This window comes from Micropterus salmoides, unplaced genomic scaffold (assembly GCF_014851395.1).
Source record: "Micropterus salmoides isolate LMB-PRFRI ecotype aquatic unplaced genomic scaffold, ASM1485139v1 Ms_hic_scaffold_8, whole genome shotgun sequence".
NCBI lineage: Eukaryota > Metazoa > Chordata > Actinopteri > Centrarchiformes > Centrarchidae > Micropterus > Micropterus salmoides.
The window spans coordinates 11,695,667-11,716,915 of record NW_024044570.1 but is presented as its reverse complement, the minus strand read 5'-3'; the positions used below and the strand labels follow the sequence as shown (position 1 = coordinate 11,716,915).

The 21,249-nt window shown below is 39.9% G+C and overlaps 1 protein-coding gene across 2 annotated transcripts in view; it reads left to right on the top strand.

Annotated features, from left to right (window-relative positions):
* The window catches only part of wnt7bb (wingless-type MMTV integration site family, member 7Bb), a 33,441-nt gene extending 16,752 nt beyond the window's left edge, over positions 1-16,689 (top strand). For both annotated transcript variants that reach the window (XM_038707105.1, XM_038707104.1), the window contains exons 3-4: positions 7,234-7,505; positions 15,016-16,689. In XM_038707105.1, coding sequence (XP_038563033.1) covers positions 7,234-7,505; positions 15,016-15,495 — 752 coding nt within the window. In that variant the 3' untranslated portion in view covers positions 15,496-16,689. The remainder of the gene's footprint in view (positions 1-7,233; positions 7,506-15,015) is intronic.
* The last annotated feature ends 4,560 nt before the right edge of the window (positions 16,690-21,249 follow it).

Genomic DNA, 21,249 nt, shown 5'->3' with positions numbered 1-21,249 from the left:
TCTACAGTGTGTGGGCTGTGGTCATCACGTCTTGGTAAAGGTCATCGCTTACTCTTTTTCTCCCTGTGTTTCGCCTCACATCCCCTGCCCACAACATCTGTCTGTATCTAGGGTGGGGCCTCTCGTCCTACGCGACCAAACAGCGCTATCATGGCCAGGCCCCTTTGCTTGTTCATTCATCAGCTCTGTCTCAGACTGCGTGGGTGTGTCGGGACCTGGGGTCCCTCTCCTTTTCCTCACCCCTTTCTCACTCTCTCTCTCCTGCCCACCCACCGACTGTCTGCTGACGTGGCCCGGGGTCGTTCTGGGCCCTGGCCCTCGGGCCCCTGTGTGTGTGTACGTGTGTGTCAATCGCCCCTCCCCTCTCAGCGGCACTGTGTTATCGGTGGGATCTGCGTCTGTCTGTGTCTGCCAGTGCTGCTAGACGCAGGAGGAAACAGGATGCTAGAGGATCAACTGTAATCTCACAGGGCGCTTTGTTCCACACAATCCCAGGCCGATCACTGTATTCTCTACACGCAGGGCCGCCACTGGACATTTACATGTGCCAACAATCACACCGCTACTGGCCCACTTAGGTGAGAGCGCAGAGAGATGGAGAGTTAGTGGGTTTTGCAGCAAAGAGACACTAGCAGGAGGGGGAGGAGGTTAAGAGACCTGGAGCTTTATTTGAGGGTTAGATGAATATCAACGAATATGGAAATGTTAGGTCTGGAGGTTTCTTTTGTAATGAGAAAGGAAACATGTCATCAGTGGCATATTTGACTCGCTGATTATAGTGATGATGATAATGATATCTTCAATGATATGATGTGGGATTGATATATATCTCAGTAAATATGTTTCCATTGAAGATGAAACAAAGTCAAATGGGATTGAAATAGAGGAAAATCCTCAACACCGTCCTCAAATGAACTTGATGATTACCATGTACAGCACATACAGGCCTACATTTCCCGATCTGAGCAGGTGAGGTCCTGATTCGTTCTCATTATTAGGATGAAAGGGTGGGAAGAAGGATTTGTGCCTGTTTTAGCAAGTCTCGGTATTCAGTCAAAAAGCTTTATCTCCACCTCAGGGAGATCAGGGAAGAAAAAGGATGCTTTTGAGATGTTTTCTGCCAGCCCAATTTTCTATGCCTGGGAGGCAGCTTACTTAGATTCTCAGCATTTAATACCAGCAACGTTAAATACCCTCATAATTGTTTTAGCTTTACTTCTCTAAGCCCTCGTTATTATATGAATCAAACTCAGGACCCTACAGTAAGTGGTGTGCCAAAGCGTGTCACTTCCCCAGCTCCATGATGTGAGTACACTGAGAATGTGGAGCCTAGTTCTGGTAAAACAATATTATTTTATTGTACAGGAACACGACTGTGCTAATTCCTCAAGCTGCAAACCTCACGGACCACAACTTTGTCTATAATTTGCTGGGAGCATATGTTCATAGCAACGGTACATAAAGCGGAACGGAAAACAGTAGTAGAGAGCGCATTAGTCAGTTCAGTGATTGGTATACAAAGCAAGGGGTTTTCCTCCAACTTTCTTCCCCTTCCATGGGGCCCTGGAGTCACAGTCCCAGTGCCGGTACAGTTTTGGTTAGAGCTTGTTTTTTAAGTATTTTGGGCGTAATAACTTTATTATATATTTACAGCATGAAAAAAAATCACCGTACATGAACTTATATTCAGTGTTGAAAAAGCATGAAAGTATATGACATTTCTATATGATTCACTCTTTTCGGTGATATGTTTAATATTTTGAATTTATCTTGTACTTTCATGTGTGGTTTTTGCTTTTTTTAAATCAAGAGTTTGAAGCACTTTCTTGACTTTAGGATTTTCAGTTTATTTGGAAGTGCAGCAAGATAGAGAATGGGGAATTGGTAGAAAAAATTTCAACAACATTTAGTTTAAAGTCAGCAAATCTACATGCGGGTCCAGAAAGAGTAATCTTAACAACTTAGGTTATCTTCCTTTCCATATAGTAGGCTGGTAATTGAGACAAAGAGTAAGCTTTGTCCTCTTGATGAAAAGAGTCTGTAATATACTGTCAGTGAATATCACCACAAGTGTAAAGACCCCTGGCCACCAGCAGGTGACACTTTTCCCTTTGTTCACTCTAGTGCCATTTGTCTGTGACAGGATGTCCCTAATGGACATAAAGCTCTAAAACTCCACGGTATCGTTGTGTGGTTGAGATGTAATTTCTTATGCAATCCAATCCTTCTCTGTCCCTGGGGTGTGAGTGCATGTCCGGGATGAGGGGGCCTTTAAAAAGCTTTCCCCTTCACTGCTCCACCAACAGGCTTGTCTTGTGTAGAGAAGCCATTCAACTGCACTGCTGGGCTCTGCCGGTTTGTGTGTCTTTGTGTGTGTGTGTTTTCCTCTTATTTGCCAAGCCCCTGACCAGGATTCCAGCTTAAACTACTTCTCTCCAGCCCTTTTCATCTCCTATCCTCTTACTATGTCAGGTCCTCCCCACCTTTGCAGTAATTAAGTCGTATCTGTTCTGCAGTGCTCTTACAGCTCTATGTCTGCGTGCTTCACTGCTTTGGCCACATACCCTCTTATGTGTTGGTGCAACCCTAATTGCCAGAATCAGAATTACGTTTTGCTGACACAAACAAGGAATCTGACTCAGGTTGTCAGTAGCTTTATAGTAACCTATAATAGTAACCTGTAATAGTATACGGAAAGTAAGGTATAAGATGTATTATGGCGCTGTTTGTTGCCCATTTAGTATCTCACTGGCTAGAAAACTCTATCCTTCAGTTTACATTTCAACCCAACATCTGATGGGATAGACACACAACAAAATCGGCGTGCCCTTCCCACAGGCCCTTGTTTAAGTCCCTTTGAGTATATCTTCTCCCTTTCCTCTCTTGTCAGCAACATAGCCTAACCATAGCCTGTAAATGGTGAAGGAAGCGAGGCCTGTTGAGGTCAGCGGGAGTGTCACTCCATCAGCTAGCCTATACTACACCAGCACTGGCTGTATAGTGTCGTCGGTTGTAAATCTCCTGTGCTGTGTCATGTGAAATTTGTCTAGCGGTGTGCCTGCCTCCGGCTCTAAACACAGATTGCCGTCTTAGCGGCGAGCCACTACATCCAGAGATTTCTTTTTGCGTCCTACTTTCGGGCAGATGGTCAAAATACACGACGTGCATTGCAGCAAGTGGTGTGGTCAGTTAATGTGAAGGCCAAGTCAGTAGCCTTCACTACATCTCTGGGTTTGGTCCCTGACACATGGATTTAACAGGCTTGTTTATTAACCCTTGTATCTGTTCTGAGTGAAGCAGGGCTGATCTTCTTCTTCCCTACTTTCTTGGATAGTGTAGCAGACACTTGCCACTAAACTCCATTAGACATCTGGTTTAATATTCCCCCATTCTTCTCTCCTGGATGTTTCCAAGTTCATTGAGGTTTTTCTGGTCACTCCAATTTTCCACTGGCAGCTAGCGAGGCTATCCCAGGGTGGTTCCTCCTGGAGGGCTGTCAGGACTCTGGGGCCAGCCTCTGTAGGGCTTTCTGCTGCTGTTAAGGGTGCTTTTTCTCCTCCGCATATCATCAACCACACGGCTGTTCAGCAAAGCAGGGCCTTTCTTTCTTGAGGGCATGGGAGTACAATTATGTTGTTGCACACACAACTTTCAACACAAGACAACAGAGCATTGTTGTTAAAATATGCAGTTGCCTGGTTATGGTTAGATTAGTAAATATGTTTTGTTCAGTGCACTCACTGAATTGTAACCCGAAAATGAGTTTTACTGCAGTACAAGTATAATGCTAGGTTTATATGGAGTGAATAACTGTGATTTTAGTTTTTACATTTTTTATTTCATTATTCATCACACATAATATAATTTCATTTGGATTGAATAAGAAAGAGGGAGATTGAATGCTCCCTACACTTAGATATTTATAACCAGCAGCAACATATTTGAAGTGCTAAAAATCTGATTTCCGATGTCTTATTTGGTTCATTGCACAAGGAAAAAAGAGGGTCTTGAACGCCACAGTTCCATGGCTTGTGTAATTGGCTTTCATTTTGGCCAGGCAGAGCCTTGGCAGTGCCAGACCCACCAGGGGGTGACAACCAGTACAAGCCCCATCATCATCATTTTCCCCATGAGCAGCACAACTCAATGGGCCCAAAAATGGGCATGCATCTAAGGCTCAGGGAACCACCCTTTCTCTGGAAACTGCCTTTATCCTGTTTTAAACATTACAGTGACGCTCTGTTTGTTCGTCTACTTGCAAATGTGTTTTTAACAGTGTATGTGTGAGGGTGGAGGGCAGTGTGAGCGTGTTGTGTATTTTTATTATGTGGCCGGTCACTGAGTGTTTGCGTGCATATGCATGCGTGTAAGGTGAGGGCAGCAGAACGTTACCGCAAGCTGGTGTGGCACAGCTCTGCTGCTAACCAAAGCAGCAAGTGGTTGTGAGTCAGTCCCCACAGGGGCAAACCTGTGGCCGTGGTATTAGCTCTGCAGCACCAGTGCCAAGATAGGAAATTAACAGTGGCTTTGGGTGAAAATTTCTTTGAATGTTGAAAATGCCCCTGAGACTAGAATAAGAGGTGCAGAAAGTCCCTCTGAAGAAATAAGAGGAAATTAAATGAAAAGCAGCTGCAAATGACTGCATATAAGCAGTTTATTTAAAGTACTTAATGAAAATTACTTTTTAAATGCTTAAAAAGCTCCATAAAATTAGGCAATAGTCAAATGCCAACAGATAAGTACATTTTACTGTTCTCCTTTATGCAACTATGTTTGGTCAGGTAAAATGACATAGGCCATACTATATTTTCTTCTCTCATGTCGGATGCGTATTTAGTTTCCTCTGAATTTCCACTTTTTTGTTGTACTTTGTAGCTGCAGATGTAAATTTTATTAAAAAATTACTTCTGTTTTTGGTGGACACGCCTGTAGGTATGTCTGCAATAGAGCAGCAATTATTAGTCGATTAGTCAATCAAAAGAACATTGATCGTCAACTATATTGATAATTGATTAATTGTTTCAGTCATGTTTCAAGCAAAAATGTAATATATTTGCTGCTTCCTTAAATGTCAGGATTTGCTATTTTGGACTGTTGGTTGGACAAAAGAAGCAATTTGAGCTCTGGAAATTTGTAATGAGGGTCTTTTAAAAACATTTAAAAACATTTTATAGACTAAACCATCAGTTGGCAGATGAAACGATAAGGAAAATAATCGTTAGTTGCAGCCCTAGTCTGCAATTCTTATTCTTTTTATTGTAAGTACTAAATATGTACAAAATGTACTTCTTCATTTGGTGTGTCACCAGATTTAAAACTGTTGTAGCTTGATTTTGCAGAAAGTTTTACATATTTGTTTGTTGTTGTACATACAGTGCACCACAATTTAACTAATTATTTACTAATTACTCATAATTCATCAAAACTGATTACAGTTCTTCTTACTGTTACCAGACTTTACCTACTTTATAAATCTCTCCGAGGAACCTCTGACACTGCAAGCAACCGCTGGAGTTGCTGTTTAGATCAGAAACAATGCAATGAAGTTTGTTGCCAAACTGATCTGACAACCTTCTTGGCTGTTTCTCTGAAAGCCACTAAGGAATGATAAATCATCAAGGAGCTTTTGGCTGAAGTGCAGAAAAAAGGCATTTTACCTAGAGACGTTCAAATAATTGCAAGTACATTACACAACATACATCAAAAGACTTACGAAACATTCCTCTTTGCTCTGCGGTTAGCCTTGTTTCTGCTGCACGGCCCCTTCCAGATTACTGCCAGTTGAAGGGAGACTGCGTTTGTAATAGCCCACAGTCTGTTTGAGACCAGGGGAGGCCTTTTAAGCCAGCCCTTCCGTAGCCATTAGGAGAGTAGTAGAGGACTCTGAGATGTTTAGAAAGAGAAAGGAATGGTATGGCATGGTTGTAGTCATCGACCTTTTGGCCAAGTGTGTTGTTTGGCCCCGTTTTTATCTTAAAGCCATCAGTGATACTTCAGAGAACAGTTATTTAATAACATGATTCAAGCAACAGAAAATTAACTTTAATTTTGATAACCAATTAATCATTTAAGTAAAATATCAAACTTCAGCCCGTTTCACCCTTTCAAATATGAGTATTTGCAGTTTTTCTCAATTTTATATCATTCTAAATGGAATATGTTTTGGATTTGGACTGTTGAAAACACTGTTGAAAAAATGTATCAACATATTCATCAACAATCAAAATAAGCATTAAGTATAAAATGTTAATATTTTTGCTTCATGAATGCATTTTGCATTTTATCCCATGGCGTAGCCCAAGCAGTCAAATATTTTTCTCTCTTCACAGAGTATAATGTGATCCCTGAGAGGTTACGTTGTCAGATGGAAGTACAGATGCAACATAATTGAATTTTTAAGATTTTCACACAGCAACAACATGAAACATAACACACAGCACAGGTAAAAGTATCTCCTGTTTAGGTTTAGCTACTGCTAATCTTATATTGTGCAGTCTTGGTACCATTTGGCTCCTTTCTTGTCAGTGAGCAGTGTGAGGCAGAGAGACCTGCAGACCCCAGCTGTTTGCAGTGTGGGCAGCGGTACAAGGTGCTCCTGTAGAGGAATTCAGCACTTTGGACAGCACCTAGAGCTCTCCCCACACTGGAATTCCAACACTGCACTCTCACAGGCTGGGCCCAAGGACTTTGCGGTCAGAAGTGTGACCACATTTCTACCAAGGTGCATGAGGGTAGCTGTTTAGGAGAGGAAGGAAAAAATTGGTAGCTTATCAAGGTGGTGTAGCAAATTTAGAGTTTCTGTGCTGTTTATCGAGGTCATACCCTCTACTGCATATCAGAATGTGACTGGACTTGCTGTGCAGGAGGCAACAGTATTAAAGCTTTATTATAAAAGCATGGGAAATTCTCATTAAAACAATTTAGAAAGCTGTTTTGAGCTGATATACAAATATATATTTTGGTTTAAGGTTCACAAAACAAAGGTATAACTGTCCGATCTGTCATTTTCATCTGACATATGTTTACATGGGTCTTTAGAGCTTGTGTTGGGTGCTAAACATGTGCTGTAACTACAGTAACTGTACTGGGTTCTGTATTTTACTAGACTTTTTAGTAAAAGTAATAGAAATACAATAGCTTCAGAGTGGCAGTTATCTAAAATGATCTACGAATTGATTAATATCTCATCTCATTCCAGTATTTCTTAACAAAGATCTCTTTTCCTTCCTCCAGGCAGTCGGGAAGCAGCGTTCACCTACGCCATTACAGCGGCAGGGGTGGCCCACGCTATCACAGCAGCGTGCAGCCAGGGCAACCTGAGCCAGTGCGGCTGCGACCGGGAGAAGCAAGGGTATTACAATCAGGAGGAAGGCTGGAAGTGGGGAGGCTGCTCGGCTGACATCAAGTACGGAATCGAGTTCTCTCGACGCTTCGTGGATGCCCGCGAGATTAAAAAGACCCCACGCCGCCTGATGAATTTGCATAACAATGAGGCAGGCAGAAAGGTAAAGTGGTCTTTCTCTCAGATGCTTTGCCACAAGTCATTTTCCAGAGCTATATATATATATATATATATATATATATATATATATATATATATATATATATATATATATATATATATATATATATATATATATATATATATATATATATATATATATATATATATAAGCTAATCCTTAGCCAAAGTGGACATATGTGAAAATATGGCAAAACATTTGACTATCTTCTTCGTAAACAACGGCACAAGGACTTGTCCTTCTGATGGCACTGACAAGTACACTAACCTAAATATTCACTTTTGAAAGATAGGAGATAGGATTTTAAGCAAGTTATGGGCTTTTGCAGATAAACCACTGTGTTGTGCTGTTTGTACTACCTGTTTCGAGAAATGCACAAATTTTAAAGATGATTCGAGAAATGTACCAAAGCGACTGAGAAAAACTGTAACTATCAGTGAAAACAATGCAAGATACATGTTTCACATCACCTTAGATGTGCTGAAAGTAGTACGCAACAGTGTACTGTAAAAGATAGATTACACAGTTTTCACATTAGACAATACAATTACATTATCAGAATCTATTGTTTCCATAATATCTATTATATACTAAACAAAATTACTTTTGTTTTTGCCCCCATTCATCATGAGCTGAACTCAAAGATCTAAGACTTTCTCTATGTACAGAAAAGGCCTATTTCTCTCAAATATTGTTCACAAATCTGTCAAAATCTGTGTTGTGAGCACTTCTCCTTTGCTTAGATAATCCATCCACCTCACAGGTGTGGCGTATCAAGATGCTGATCAAATAGCATCGGTATTGCACAGGTGTGCTTTCGGCTGGCCACAATAAAAGGCCACTCGAAAATGTGCAGTTCCATCTCACAGCACAATGCCACAGATGTTTTCATGCAATTGGCATGCTGACTGCAGGAATGTTCACCGGAGCTGTTGCTCATGAACTGAATGTTCATTTCTCTACCATAAGCTGTCTCCAAAGGGGTTTCAGAGAATTTGGCAGTACATCCAACCGGCTTCACAGCCGCAGACCACGTGTAACCACACCAGCCCAGGACCTCCATATACAGCATCTTCACCTCCAAGATTGTCTGAGACCACCCGGACAGCTGCTGCAAAAAATCAGTTTGCATAACCAAATAATTTCTGCACAAACTGTCAGGAACAGTCTCAGGGAAGCTCATCTGCATGGTTGTCATCCTCATCGGGGTCTCGACCTGACTGCAACTTCGCACAGCCATTGAAGAGGAGTGTACCAACATTCCACAGGCCACAATCAACAACCTGATCAACTCCATGCAAAGGAGATGTGTTGCACTGCGTGAGCCAAATAGTGGTCACACCAGATACTGACTGGTTTCCGGACCCTCCTGGAACCCCTCAGTACAGTGAAACTGCATATTTTCAAGTGGCCTTTTATTGTGGCCAGCCTAAGGCACACCTGTGCAATACCCAGGCTGTCTGATCAGCATCTTGATATATGCCTGTGAGGTTGATGGATTATCTCGGCAAATGAGAAAGGCTCACTAACACAGATTTTGACAGATTTGTGAACAATATTTGAGAGAAATAAATAGAGAAAGTCTTAGATCTTTGAGTTCAGCTCATGATGAATGGGGCAAAAACAAAAGTGTTGTGTTCATAGTTTTGTTCAGTATATATGTAATCAAGTTGTGATCAATGGAGACATCCTCTACAATCACTGATGCAAGAAACAAACTTACTGTATTTTACTCTATTGCAACATATAGGTTTGTCTAATCAAATGTAACTCTCAGCCTGTGCTGTTTGACGGGGGCCTTGCTCACCTCTCTGAGCCTGTCCACAAGCTCTCTGATTGATTCCACTGCCTTGCTGTGTATTCTGCTCCATGTTGTAAAGAACTGTTTGTATTTACACCCCTTTTTACAGTATATGGTTACTAATTTAGTTTACCACCAATGAATTAGCAAAGTAATCATGGATGTTAACCATGTATTTTATTTCACAATATTGGATTGTACATACTATAATCATTGCAGTGGACCTTTGTGGCTCTGTTTAGAGCACTAAGCTACTTGCACTAAGATTGTAGGTTTAAATCCCACTGAGGTCACGCACAATGAACATCTCATGGCTTAGGGTGGTGATTCTGAAGTTTTCAATCTGAACATATAAGGCAAATGAAACAACAATACATACATGTAAATTAAATAGGTGGTATTATGCTTTTTGGCTTTTTCCCTGTCCTTTATTGAGTTTATATCCTTTTTGTGCATGTATTACGTTTGCAAAGTCAGAAAGCCCAAAGTCCAACCCAAAGGGAGTTCCCATCTCCCACAGAAAACACTGCTGTGAACTGCCTGAAAACAGCTCGTTTGTAGGCCAGCTGAAATGCGCGTCATATAACGCTCGCCAAGCGGGTACTCCGACACTCTGGAAAAACATTGAGCTGCAGCACACACCTCTCCTCTCCCTTCCAAATTAGTTATCCTCCAGACACTCAATGGACATAAAGTTGTTACTGTGATGTAGAGACAGAGCTCAGTTATAACTTTATGAATGAAAGATACTATTGTTACAGATTAATAACTCACCAACTCTTGCTCCAGTCCATGTTGATGAGCTGGTAACGGGAACATATACAGCTAAACTGAAGCCGTGTTTACCGGCTTCTCACTGACCCGCCCTTCTCTGCTTCTGTTGGGCTAGTAGTCCTTAACTAGAACTGCGCATGTGCAACTCCCAACAAAGATCATGTAAAGACAAGATGTATCACTCCATAGCTAAAACGAAGGGTTCAACACACAGGGTAAAAAGAGGAGCTGCAGCATTTTTGCAGTATGACAAAAAATATGGTGTTAAAATTAGGGCTGACCCCTAATAGTCGAAGATTCAATGCTTTGATTGGCGGAGTCTGATTCGACTGTCAATCTCACGGTCGAAGCTTCGCAGCGAAACAAGGATCATACCATTTTGGCGATATGGGGGTGCTCAACGTCTGATTTTACATAGAACTACCAGTTTTCTCCCAATAAGTTAATACAGCCTCTTACAATATAAATTTCAACGTTTAATGCTGTAAATAAACATGTAAAAAGAATAAAACTTTGAATAAATGTTTTTAAAAGTGCATAAATAAATCCAAAATTGTAACCCTAGGAACACTTGCTGAAGAGACTGAGCCCCGGGTTCACTGGTGTTTGGCCAAGTTGTCCGCACCTTGCAGGACTTTCTGAGAATTTCTCACGTTGATGAACCTCACAAAGAATATTTTACCATTTTTAAATAGCCGGCTACTTGAAATAGACCCGCGGGGAACCGCGACGTGCATGTAGTTGTCGGCAGCACGGCATGCACGCAAAACTCACACAAGAGAGAGAATGACAGGCGAGAGAGAGAGAGAAAAGGGTCTTCAAAAAGCCTCAGTTTACAGTGTAAGTTGAATGAATAGAGACTGCAGCTCTGCAGCTTGTCAAGATTAAAGCGGAGCTACCGTGTGTACTTACGTATGAAAATAATGTATTTCAATGTGAAACATGTCTTTCTGCATGTTCTTGTTTTACAAGTCAATGTCAGATGTACTTATTGTTGTAAGAAAAAGTCCTTTTTGATGATCTGTTGTTTTTATGTACTAAGAGTGGTGAAATATTACATATTATAGTTGTGTGAATAGTACCATAGCGACAGAAAAAAGTTTATTTGTAACTTACTGATGGTTTTACTGATCATGTTGCCTCCACTTTGTTGTACTTCCAGTTGCTGTACTTCCAGAGCCCAGAAATTATTTGTCAATAGTATGATGTTATCATAAGCGATAGATATGATGGCTAAAACGACAGAAATCAAACTTAAGTTGGAATTAAGTAGAGTCCTTGAAAATAGATAGCATGAAATGGTCTTCCTCTAAAGAAACAAAACATTTTATGACTCATTACTTGACAAACATGCATGTGTTCATGCATGGGTGCAGAAGAGCAAACAGTCCCAGATAAAGAGCTAAAAGTCACACAGTCATGTGACAAAGGACTGTGATTAACCAAGTTGCTGATTGATTGATCACCCAGTTTGCCTTTCAGCGGCTTGTTTTGCTTCAGCCAATTATTGACATTTCTTTCCATTCTAAGAGGGCGGCTTTTATTTCTGAGAGAGTGTGTTGGCAAACTTCATTATGGACATGTTTGTTTGCGATTAGTCATCCAAGAACAGTCATGGGGGAAAGAAAAAGAGAGCAAAAGAGTGTGAGAGGTAAATAAAAGAAAAGAGATGATGTTATATTGACAAATGGATCTAATTAATAACTTGGGCTTTATCGTGTCCACTGGGAAAATAGGGCCTGGCCAGTGGTTGCCAGATGGAGGACTGCCATCCCCTCTTTCCAGTTCCTTTCATGGAATTATGAAGTGTAAAGTCAGTGACAGGAAATTATTGCAGTTCTCTGCACAATACCAAAACATGTCACTGCCATTTGACTGCGTCTATTCAGGGTGTGAAAGCAGGCCGACAATGCCGGTGTTAACACAGCAGACTGATAGGGTATGTGCTGCATGCCAGGATGCTGGCTGGTTGGAGTTGGCACTGTTGCTGTTGTCACGCTGGGGCTTGGAAACTCAGATTCTAGAAGGATGTGCAAAAGTCAGATTTCCTCTTTCCTGAGACAGTAGGAATCCAAAATATTTCTCAGACTGGAAGAGGTTATTCAGGATACAGAGGCCTGAACTTTCTCTGTGAATACACTCACTTTGTTTGATCCCATTATGTGCTGGCATGCGTGTCTTAGGTGGATAGCAATCAGATATCAAACAACTGGTGTAAAAACATCCAAAAAGTATTTGAGACGGGTTGAATCTGACACTTTTTGTGCTTATGGTATTTCTTAGCTAGCTCACCATTATTGCTAACTGTTTATTGTTGTGACTAAACTGCTAACGTTATAGTTTTTCTAACATTCTTGACAGTTATAGTAACATCTAGTGGATAAAACTACCCTCTTAACTGGAGTGCAGACTGGCATTTGCATGTAGCTGGTGAAAACCCAGATTCCCTTCAGATTCATGATCTAGCCAACAAAAACACAAATACTAAGTGTGTAGACCAAGGTGTATTAAGTCACATCTAAATCTAGATACTAGACTTGACAAAGAAATGACAAATGTAACTGGGACCTTTGTTAATTATTTAATCATAATTCACTGTTGTTTTTTTTATAGAGAAGAGTATCTTCCCCTTTCTGCTGGCTTTCTTTATTGTCAAAAATAGATCAGGTGTAAGTTTATAGATCTTGTTTGTTTTCCCTGTCCCCTGCAGGTGAGCTCAGTATGTTTTAGTATTATGTGCTAGCATGATCCATGACATTTTGTATAAAAAAAGAGTCTGAACACCAACATATACAAGACAAATGAACTGATCAAAATTATCCTGAGTCTGATGAGAGAGGAAGTTGTGCCTCCAATGAGCTTCAGCTTCCAGCTGAGATTTTGTTTTCACCAATAAGAAGCATCACTGAAACAGAAAACTATAATTATAATAATTCCGTGACTAAACCGAATGTATAAAAACACCCAGTTAATCACCAGATCTCTTTCATCTTGCGTCAGGGCTATGTGTTCAACAAGTGATCTGGTCATATTGGACTAATTAGTCACAGATCAGAGGCTTTGATGGACACAGTTTAAGTAAATGTTTCCATGCATCTGTCAGAGTCCTTATACCAGGCATTCCTTGTGGTTTTTGTGCTATACATTTTTGGAAATCCTCATTCTGAATCAACATCCGAGGCGAGATTGACCCAGGCTTTTATGATGTCGGGGGAGCTCATGTTTTTTCAATCAAATGTACTTACGTAGGGAAACTGGTACCACATGAGTTCATGGACAGACAGAGATACTGAACAACTCTTGTGTACACTTCATAAGTGTCTGATAGATTGATGACTTGTGCCGATTGTGAGGTGGGTTGCCGGGAAAAAGTACACTGGAAACATGCCATGCCAACCAAACTTACATCTACAACAATGACACATGCTTCATTTAACCAAGTCGGGGGTTCCTAATTTGGTTAAAGGTGCTAGTCAGGACTATTACAGACATGTTAATATGACCCATTTGAACTCCATCCCCCCTTTCCTCTCCTCCTCAGCCTGTGACAACAGTTCGGCAGAAAATGAAGGGGGGTACATTTTTTATTTTAAGGTTTTTTAGTTTCTTAGTCTCACGGGGCAAAATATTGAGTGAAGACATTCTGTCCTCTGTACCACATTTTGGAGATAGCCTCAAAGACAAGTTAAGTCCATGTCTTACTAAGGGCACAACCAAAAAATTCTACATTTTTGCATTGAATGACTTTGAGTAAAAGCATCTTAATCTATAACTGTGATCCACTTTCAAGCATGTGGCAACATTGCTTTCTTCTATTTATCACAATGTTGTTTATGCAGTCAAATAAACCTCAAGTCTCTTATCCAGCTGTAAACAATTAATTGAGTTTGTCTTTGTTTTGTACTGCATGTGCAACACATTTAATGACACAATAATCTGGACTCAAATTATCCAAGATGACTGATAGCTATATGAGATCCATGTTTTTTTCTCTGCCATTGATGTGGTTTAGGGAAGGTAGACAAAATTACAGGATGGAATATTATCAGTAACAAGTGCAACTGCATGTCATCCATGACTGCAAATTCAGATACGCTTGGATTTGCCTACTTCTCAGAGATCTATCACTATGCACTCAAGCCAGGTTGGCAAATTCTGACAAATTAAAGTACCTAAATATCCTGAAGTCTATTTGATCTGACATACATGTCAAAATAGGTAGTTTGTCATTGCCTCCCAAAACAACACATATGTGAGCATTTCCCATACCAGTCCAGTGACTGAACCTTACATAAGTCATGTGACCTAAGTCACATGCATGGTTAACGTTGCCCAATGGTTGCAGTTCGGTTAGGTTTAGGCAACAAAACTACTTGGTTAGGTTTAGGAAGGCATAGTGGTTTGGGTAGTAAGTAGGTAAGTATGTTAACTCACGTGACGGAAGTCAGTAATGCTATTAAACTTAAAACTCAAAATAACTTTTACTTGGTTTCACATGGGATGTTCTCCTATTTACTATTTGTAATACGTCACCTCCTTTGCGGCCACTAGATGTTGCAGCCACAATAAACATAAATATATTTAATAGTGGCAGCCTCTGGGTAAAACCTGGTCATTCATTAATAAAGCCAATGTTTAGTGTCCTTTTCACTTAAAACAATTGTCTGTCAGTGTTTATGGAATGCAGAAATAGTTAAACAGTTCCTACACCAATACAAGTTTTTGAGAAGTCTTACTGGTATGTTGTTTTTGCATTTGTAGTGACCACCAGATGTCATTGAGAAAGTATTCACAGGTGAACTGACTTTTTAAGAGAGACAGGGGTTTGTCCTTTTATTAATTTGGGGTTGGGAGTCTAATTTCATGTCTATATTTGTTGCAATCTACAACTGTTTTATTTTCTCTATTACTCTCCAGGTTCTAGAAGAAAGGATGAAGCTAGAGTGCAAGTGTCACGGTGTGTCAGGCTCCTGCACCACCAAAACCTGTTGGACTACACTTCCCAAGTTCCGTGAGATTGGCTACGTACTTAAGGACAAGTACAACGAAGCTGTGCACGTGGAGGTAGTTCGGGCTAGTCGACTGCGCCAGCCCACCCACCTCAAAGTGAAGCAGACTCAGGGCTACCGCAAGCCCATGGAGACAGACCTTGTCTACATCGAGAGGTCGCCCAACTACTGCGAGGAGGATGCAGCCACAGGGAGTGTGGGCACCCAGGGACGACTGTGCAACCGCACCTCGCCACATACAGACGGCTGTGACCTTATGTGCTGTGGGCGGGGCTACAATACACACCAGTACACCAAAGTGTGGCAGTGCAATTGCAAGTTCCAATGGTGCTGCTTCGTCAAGTGCAACACGTGCAGTGAGAGGACGGAGGTATTTACCTGCAAATAAGGACCAGAGGAACTCAGTGCCAGGAAGTGAGGCACCAAGGACTAGCTGAATAAGGAAGAGTCAAGCGAGCGATAAATGTGTGACATGGACCAGTGAAAGATTTTGAAATAAAGGAATGGAATTTACACTATCAGCTCTTCATGGCATCGTTTTGCACAGCAGAATCTATCTAATTTCTTTTCAGAAAGTAAATGCTAAATATCAGTAGGTAATACCCATGAGCTTTACTGTCACATAGAGATTGTCCTCCTGTACTGATGTATCCACAGTGAAGTTGGGACTACAGATAATGAATGAGACCCTTAGTGGGAACTGTGCTTTGCACTCTGGGATTGTAATTGTTGAATTCACAAGAGACTTGTGCATGGAGAGAAAACAGAGTAAACTGGGAATTGATCAAAATGACAGCAGCTGATGAGGTTGTGACTGGGAGAGATTTGTCAAGTTTTCGATAGAAAACTTTTAAGGGTTTTGTCATATTTTCACTAAAGGGGAGCAAAAGTGAATCTTGGCATGAATGACCCCCCCAAATTGGCTGGGACGTATGTTGGAGGTTTGTAGAAATGAAGAACATTTTGTAAGTATGGTGCGTTGGGGTGCGCCAAAATCTGAGTGGAGAACTCTGTTAAACCCTCTGCTGCCAACTGGAATATGGTGGAGTATGTTAGTTTTCCAGTCACACTGGAACTGTCTGTTCTGAACACTGAAAATAAATTGTTTATTTATGTTATAGTATCTTAAAACGAAGCACTAACGGGTAGAGATGTCTTTTTTGTACTAAGTGTAAAGAAAAATACTTTTTAGAAACTCTGACTGAAGATGTGTGTCCATCAGAAAATTATCCCCCAATCCCTAAAACACCTCATCTTTTCATAAAAAGAAAAAAAAAAGGTTACATTTCTACTGGTGTGTTGACAACATCATTACAGTGTGCTTTCACATTCAAACACCTTGATTCTATTTTACTGTAGCATAGTTTGTGTGCAGTCCTTTTCTCCAAGCGATCGATTTGGATGATTTTGCAATTTCAGTTAAAAGACAGTAGCAAGAAAAAAAAATCAGTTAACTGCAAAGATCCTTCCTCAATTTATTAAACATGAAACTGATATGTTGCTGGATGTGTTTTGAGTGCTGCACTGATATTTTCTATTCAGATACAACTCATAAAAACTAAATAAACTCCCATTTGACTCAGTTTGGCAGTTCATTGCTAAAATAGACGATGATTACAACCACACACCCAATCATATAATAGCAGAGGTAACAAAACTTAAAGAAGAGATTATTATTATTATTATTATTATTATTTAACCTATTATTCTGCTGGACAAGAGTTTATAGTTTTTTCACTTGACACAAGGCTAACTTTGGTCTGATGATTTACACTTGTTTTTTCTCATTAGGGCTACAGTGGATATTTATATATGGCTAAATTAGCTCTGCTCTTATTTTAGGAGTTTAGGATAGCAGTTATAATAACCACAGTAATTGCTGAGATCCGGGAACAGTGATACAACAAAGTCAGACACGTCAAAAAATAACAAGAAGTCGGATGATGAGAAATTTGAGAAAGGTTGTAAAGACAATAATGAGCAGACCCAAAAACTAGGTTATAGTCAATGCACAACGACAGCCAGTATAATCGGTCAAAGTTGAACCAGTCCGTCACCTGTGATGGATGGTCTGAACAGACAGTGGGAGTAATACTTTTACTGTTCGCCTTTATTTTCTCTTCCTAAAAACTCAAGTTAACTTCCATTTTTGCAATGTCTCAGCATTCCCAGAACATTGCAATTAACTTGGTAAGAACAATGTTATCATAATTGATAATAATTATGGCCAAAAGGAAAACTATTTCTTGACAAACAGAGGTACCTTTGTGCAGTGTCAGCGCTGGTGACTCCAGGAAGTCAGAGCGCCATGATGTTGTTCTCCAAGAAATTATTACAGCATTTAACACCCCTTAAAACCATAAATTATCCTTTTTACATCTTTGTGCTAGAGGTGTTGGTTGGCGTATTTCTGTATATTTTTGTATATCTTTGGAGAGAGTCAAACTAGTTGTTCCACCCTGCAAAGTGAAGCTCCTTTCTTCTGGCTCTACCTCCAAACTTGACTCACAGACACAAGAGTGGCCTATCTTCTCATCTGGCTCTTGGCAAGAAAGTGAATAACTGAATTTCCCAAAATGTTTAATTATTCTTTCAATTCATGCAGTGTGAAAGAAGAAAACCACAGGCTAAACCTTGGCTTTGGGCTGGCAATGGGCAGTGCTTTGTGGCACTTGTTATAACCACTTTTTGTTTCCTTGGCATATTCATGTTGTTGCTGGCTATTCAGTTTTAATCTATAATACCATATTTTTCAAGGTCATGTGAGGTTTACAGACTATACAGGCCAGTTCATATGTTGGTTTACATATTAATTAATATGTTTAGAATGTATAATAACTTTTGCACATTAGTAATTACCACACATTTAAGTGATAAAGACTGACGTAGCCTAGTCTTACACTTTGCATGATTAATCATCTAGTGCAGTTAAATATGTTGTATATGCATCAGTCTTTAAATTATTTTATTTTATTAGAGGTGCTACTCAGATGGATCACAGTTGTCATGTAAATAGATTTGCATATTTTCTCAGTTAAAGTAACTTATCTTATTATATAACATATCTAGCATATAGCCTCATTCTGACATTTATATTGTCTTCTGAAATAGATTACAATAACTCCAACTTGAGGCAACTGAAAAGAATCATGTTTCCTTGACAAGGATGCAGATTTCCACACAAAAAGCTGATGTGTCTTTAATTCAATGATGAATTGTATTATGAAACATACAAGAAAGCTTATCCTTGAACCCAGGAATCCACATTCTTCATTTTATTGCTCAACACATGTTGGTACAAGAATGTTCCCGTTCAGCATTCAGTTGCCCATATTGACTGTTTCAACAAATATCCAAAGCTATTATTTTCATAAATTCTCTCCCTTTAAGAAAAACACACACATTAAATCTGGTCATTATGTGTGTCCAGAGTAGTAGTGTGTTTGAAGCCAAACATTATGTAGAAGTCTGTTATTCAAACATTCTAACCACGCTTAATATAGTAACTGGCAAATGCGTTAGGGACCATAAATCATTAAAAATCAAAAATAAATAAATCACGCAGTGTGCTGACTTTGACGTTATTTTCTACACAGCACATTTTTGTAATATGCTGTGGTCTTCTGTCTTGATTGTGGCACGCACGGAACAGAAGTCAATTATCTCTCCCAGCATGGAAAGGAGTGTCTTCTCCATGTCTGTGTCAATCAAGCAAGCAGGAACAAGGATTATGGAAACTGTTATTTTCCATTGAAAATTAAAAAGCAATGTCTCCCAACAAAATGAATCCATATAAACTGTGCAAAATGTCATTATTCATCAAGGTGGAAATGTTTTTAGTTTAAGGATGAAAAGCACCCATGCTACTTATTCAGGGGTTGATTGGGGTTGTCTGGCTTGGGTGGTCACAGCCACCTGTGACACCCACATTAACTCTTCTGGCTCATCACTTCGCACATTTGTTTTCTGTTGTGGTTGGAATGGCAGATGATATTAGCAGTATTTTCTGTTCATGTGGTACAATTCATGATACTCAGGATAAAATTAATGGGGATTTAGGAAACAGAATATCTGGCTCAACACTCGAGCCTATCCTCATGCTTTCTGTGTTGGCAGAGACATTAGGAGTCTGTAAATTGGAAGAGGACCTACATGCAAATGACCTGATGTGAAAAGGAAGTGGCTCAGTGTGCCTCTTGTTTTTAGACACACAAACAAGAGTGTAGTTCTTTTGTGAGGGTGTTTTTGAGATGGATGAGATGGCTTGATGAAACAAGGAGGTGCATGTGTAGCCGGAAACTGCATGTGAAAAGAGTGGTTATTTAGGAGAGGAGCTAATTGAGAGTGGTTTGGAGAAAGAGTGGGTACACTATATAAGTAGGAGCAGCTGTCGAACCAAGTGTGCAGAGCATGGTAAAAGATTTTTCAGCAAACATTTAATTAATCATTTTCACTTTATCTAGCCTTTGAATTGATGTACTCTGTGGAATATTGCTTATCACAGAAAATCAAAAAGCATAGAAGTTTTTTTTTTGTGGCAGTGAGGGATTTTGAAATCCAATACTTAAAAAATAATTCATATCATTCATAAAATACCATTTTTGACATGATCACTGTCAGTTGTTCCATTCGGTGCTTTCTATGAAGTGAAAGACAGCCATGCTATTTCATTCATTTGCTGGATCCTCCTGTATGTGAAAAGCATTGTAGGCAGGCAGCAGAGCAGAATTAAGATGTGTTTTGTTAGTTGTCTGAAGCCCTGGGGACCGGAACCACATAAGCTCCCTATACTATGCCCTGGATTGAGAAAAATAAATCCATTTGTTTCTGACAAACATTTTGTCATTAAAAATATGAGATAGAAAAACAGAGTCTGCTGTGTGTGCCTTCTTCTAAAGCAGCTATTGTTTAGGTGTCAGGATCATTAGTTCATTGGGATATATTCTGCAAGCTAATGCTTCTGGTCTAATTCACACTGGGAGTGACGCACCCAGTTTTCCAATTCAGGGCCCAGATGGGAGGAAAGACAGTTGCGAGGTAATATGACAGCTAACATCCCTAGAGAGGATATTAGCTTATCTGCCAAGGCCATGCATAAACTTTATGCAAATGTATCATATGATTCTGCTATTCAGTTCAATGGCAAGACATTTCAGGGTCTTTAATGCTTTGGGAAAGCAGGGTACATTCAATTGACTCCAAAGAGGATGTGAAGGAGTCACAAGACTGCCAGTTTTTATTTAAACAGATTAAAGAGAACTGGAAAAGAATATGACAGACAGAAAAAGAAAACTGAAAGAACTTGTGTACGCTAGAAGTGGTCATTGATTTCCTTGTCCTGTGAAAAATTAAAATGATTTGAACCAATAAAGTAGCCCAGAACAAGTCAATCCTCATGAGTAATTTCCTCATTTGGCTGATAAAACCACTTACTCTCTGCTGTAAAGATAATTTATAAAGGCTGTCTAGGTATGTGAATGGAACTTAGCCAAGGGCATATAAAACAACTTTTAGTTTAGATTTTTATTTGGTGCTTGTTGAGAGCAACATTGCTTCAAGTCATTTTTTCTAATTTTCTTCCCTGTTTTGCGAAGTGACAAAACCCCTCCCAAATTCCTTTGAATTAGCTCCAACATTCTGCCTCTAGTAATTTGTAACTTTGGCAAAGTGAGACAACAATGTTCAGATCAGAAGCTTGGCTTCTCACAGATAAGACACATCTGCAAGAGTGAGGGAAGAGAAGCACGGGTGGCAAAAGAAATAAACTACCCAAATGGGGGGATAAAATTAAAAATCGAGGAGTCAGAGGTCTTCTGAGTTGGTGCTTGAGATTAGCCAGACACCAAGTTAGAAGAAAAGGATTGCTGTCTTCCACACTTCAATTACAGACTTCTCCTCTGTTGAGTAAAGGGAAGTTTAACAGTCCTATGGATGATGGATTATTCTGGGGCAATCCTTTAAGTCTTGTTTGTTATTTCAGGATGTGAAGGCTTTGGTTAAGGTGATGCAAAAACATGTAAATACTACTGTGCTTAAAACATCTCTTCACTCTCCAACAGCTCCCGTGGACAAAAATGTAATTACTCTTTATGCCATGATAATGTAGGTTCAAAATGTTAAAATTCTCAACAAAGCAGAAGAA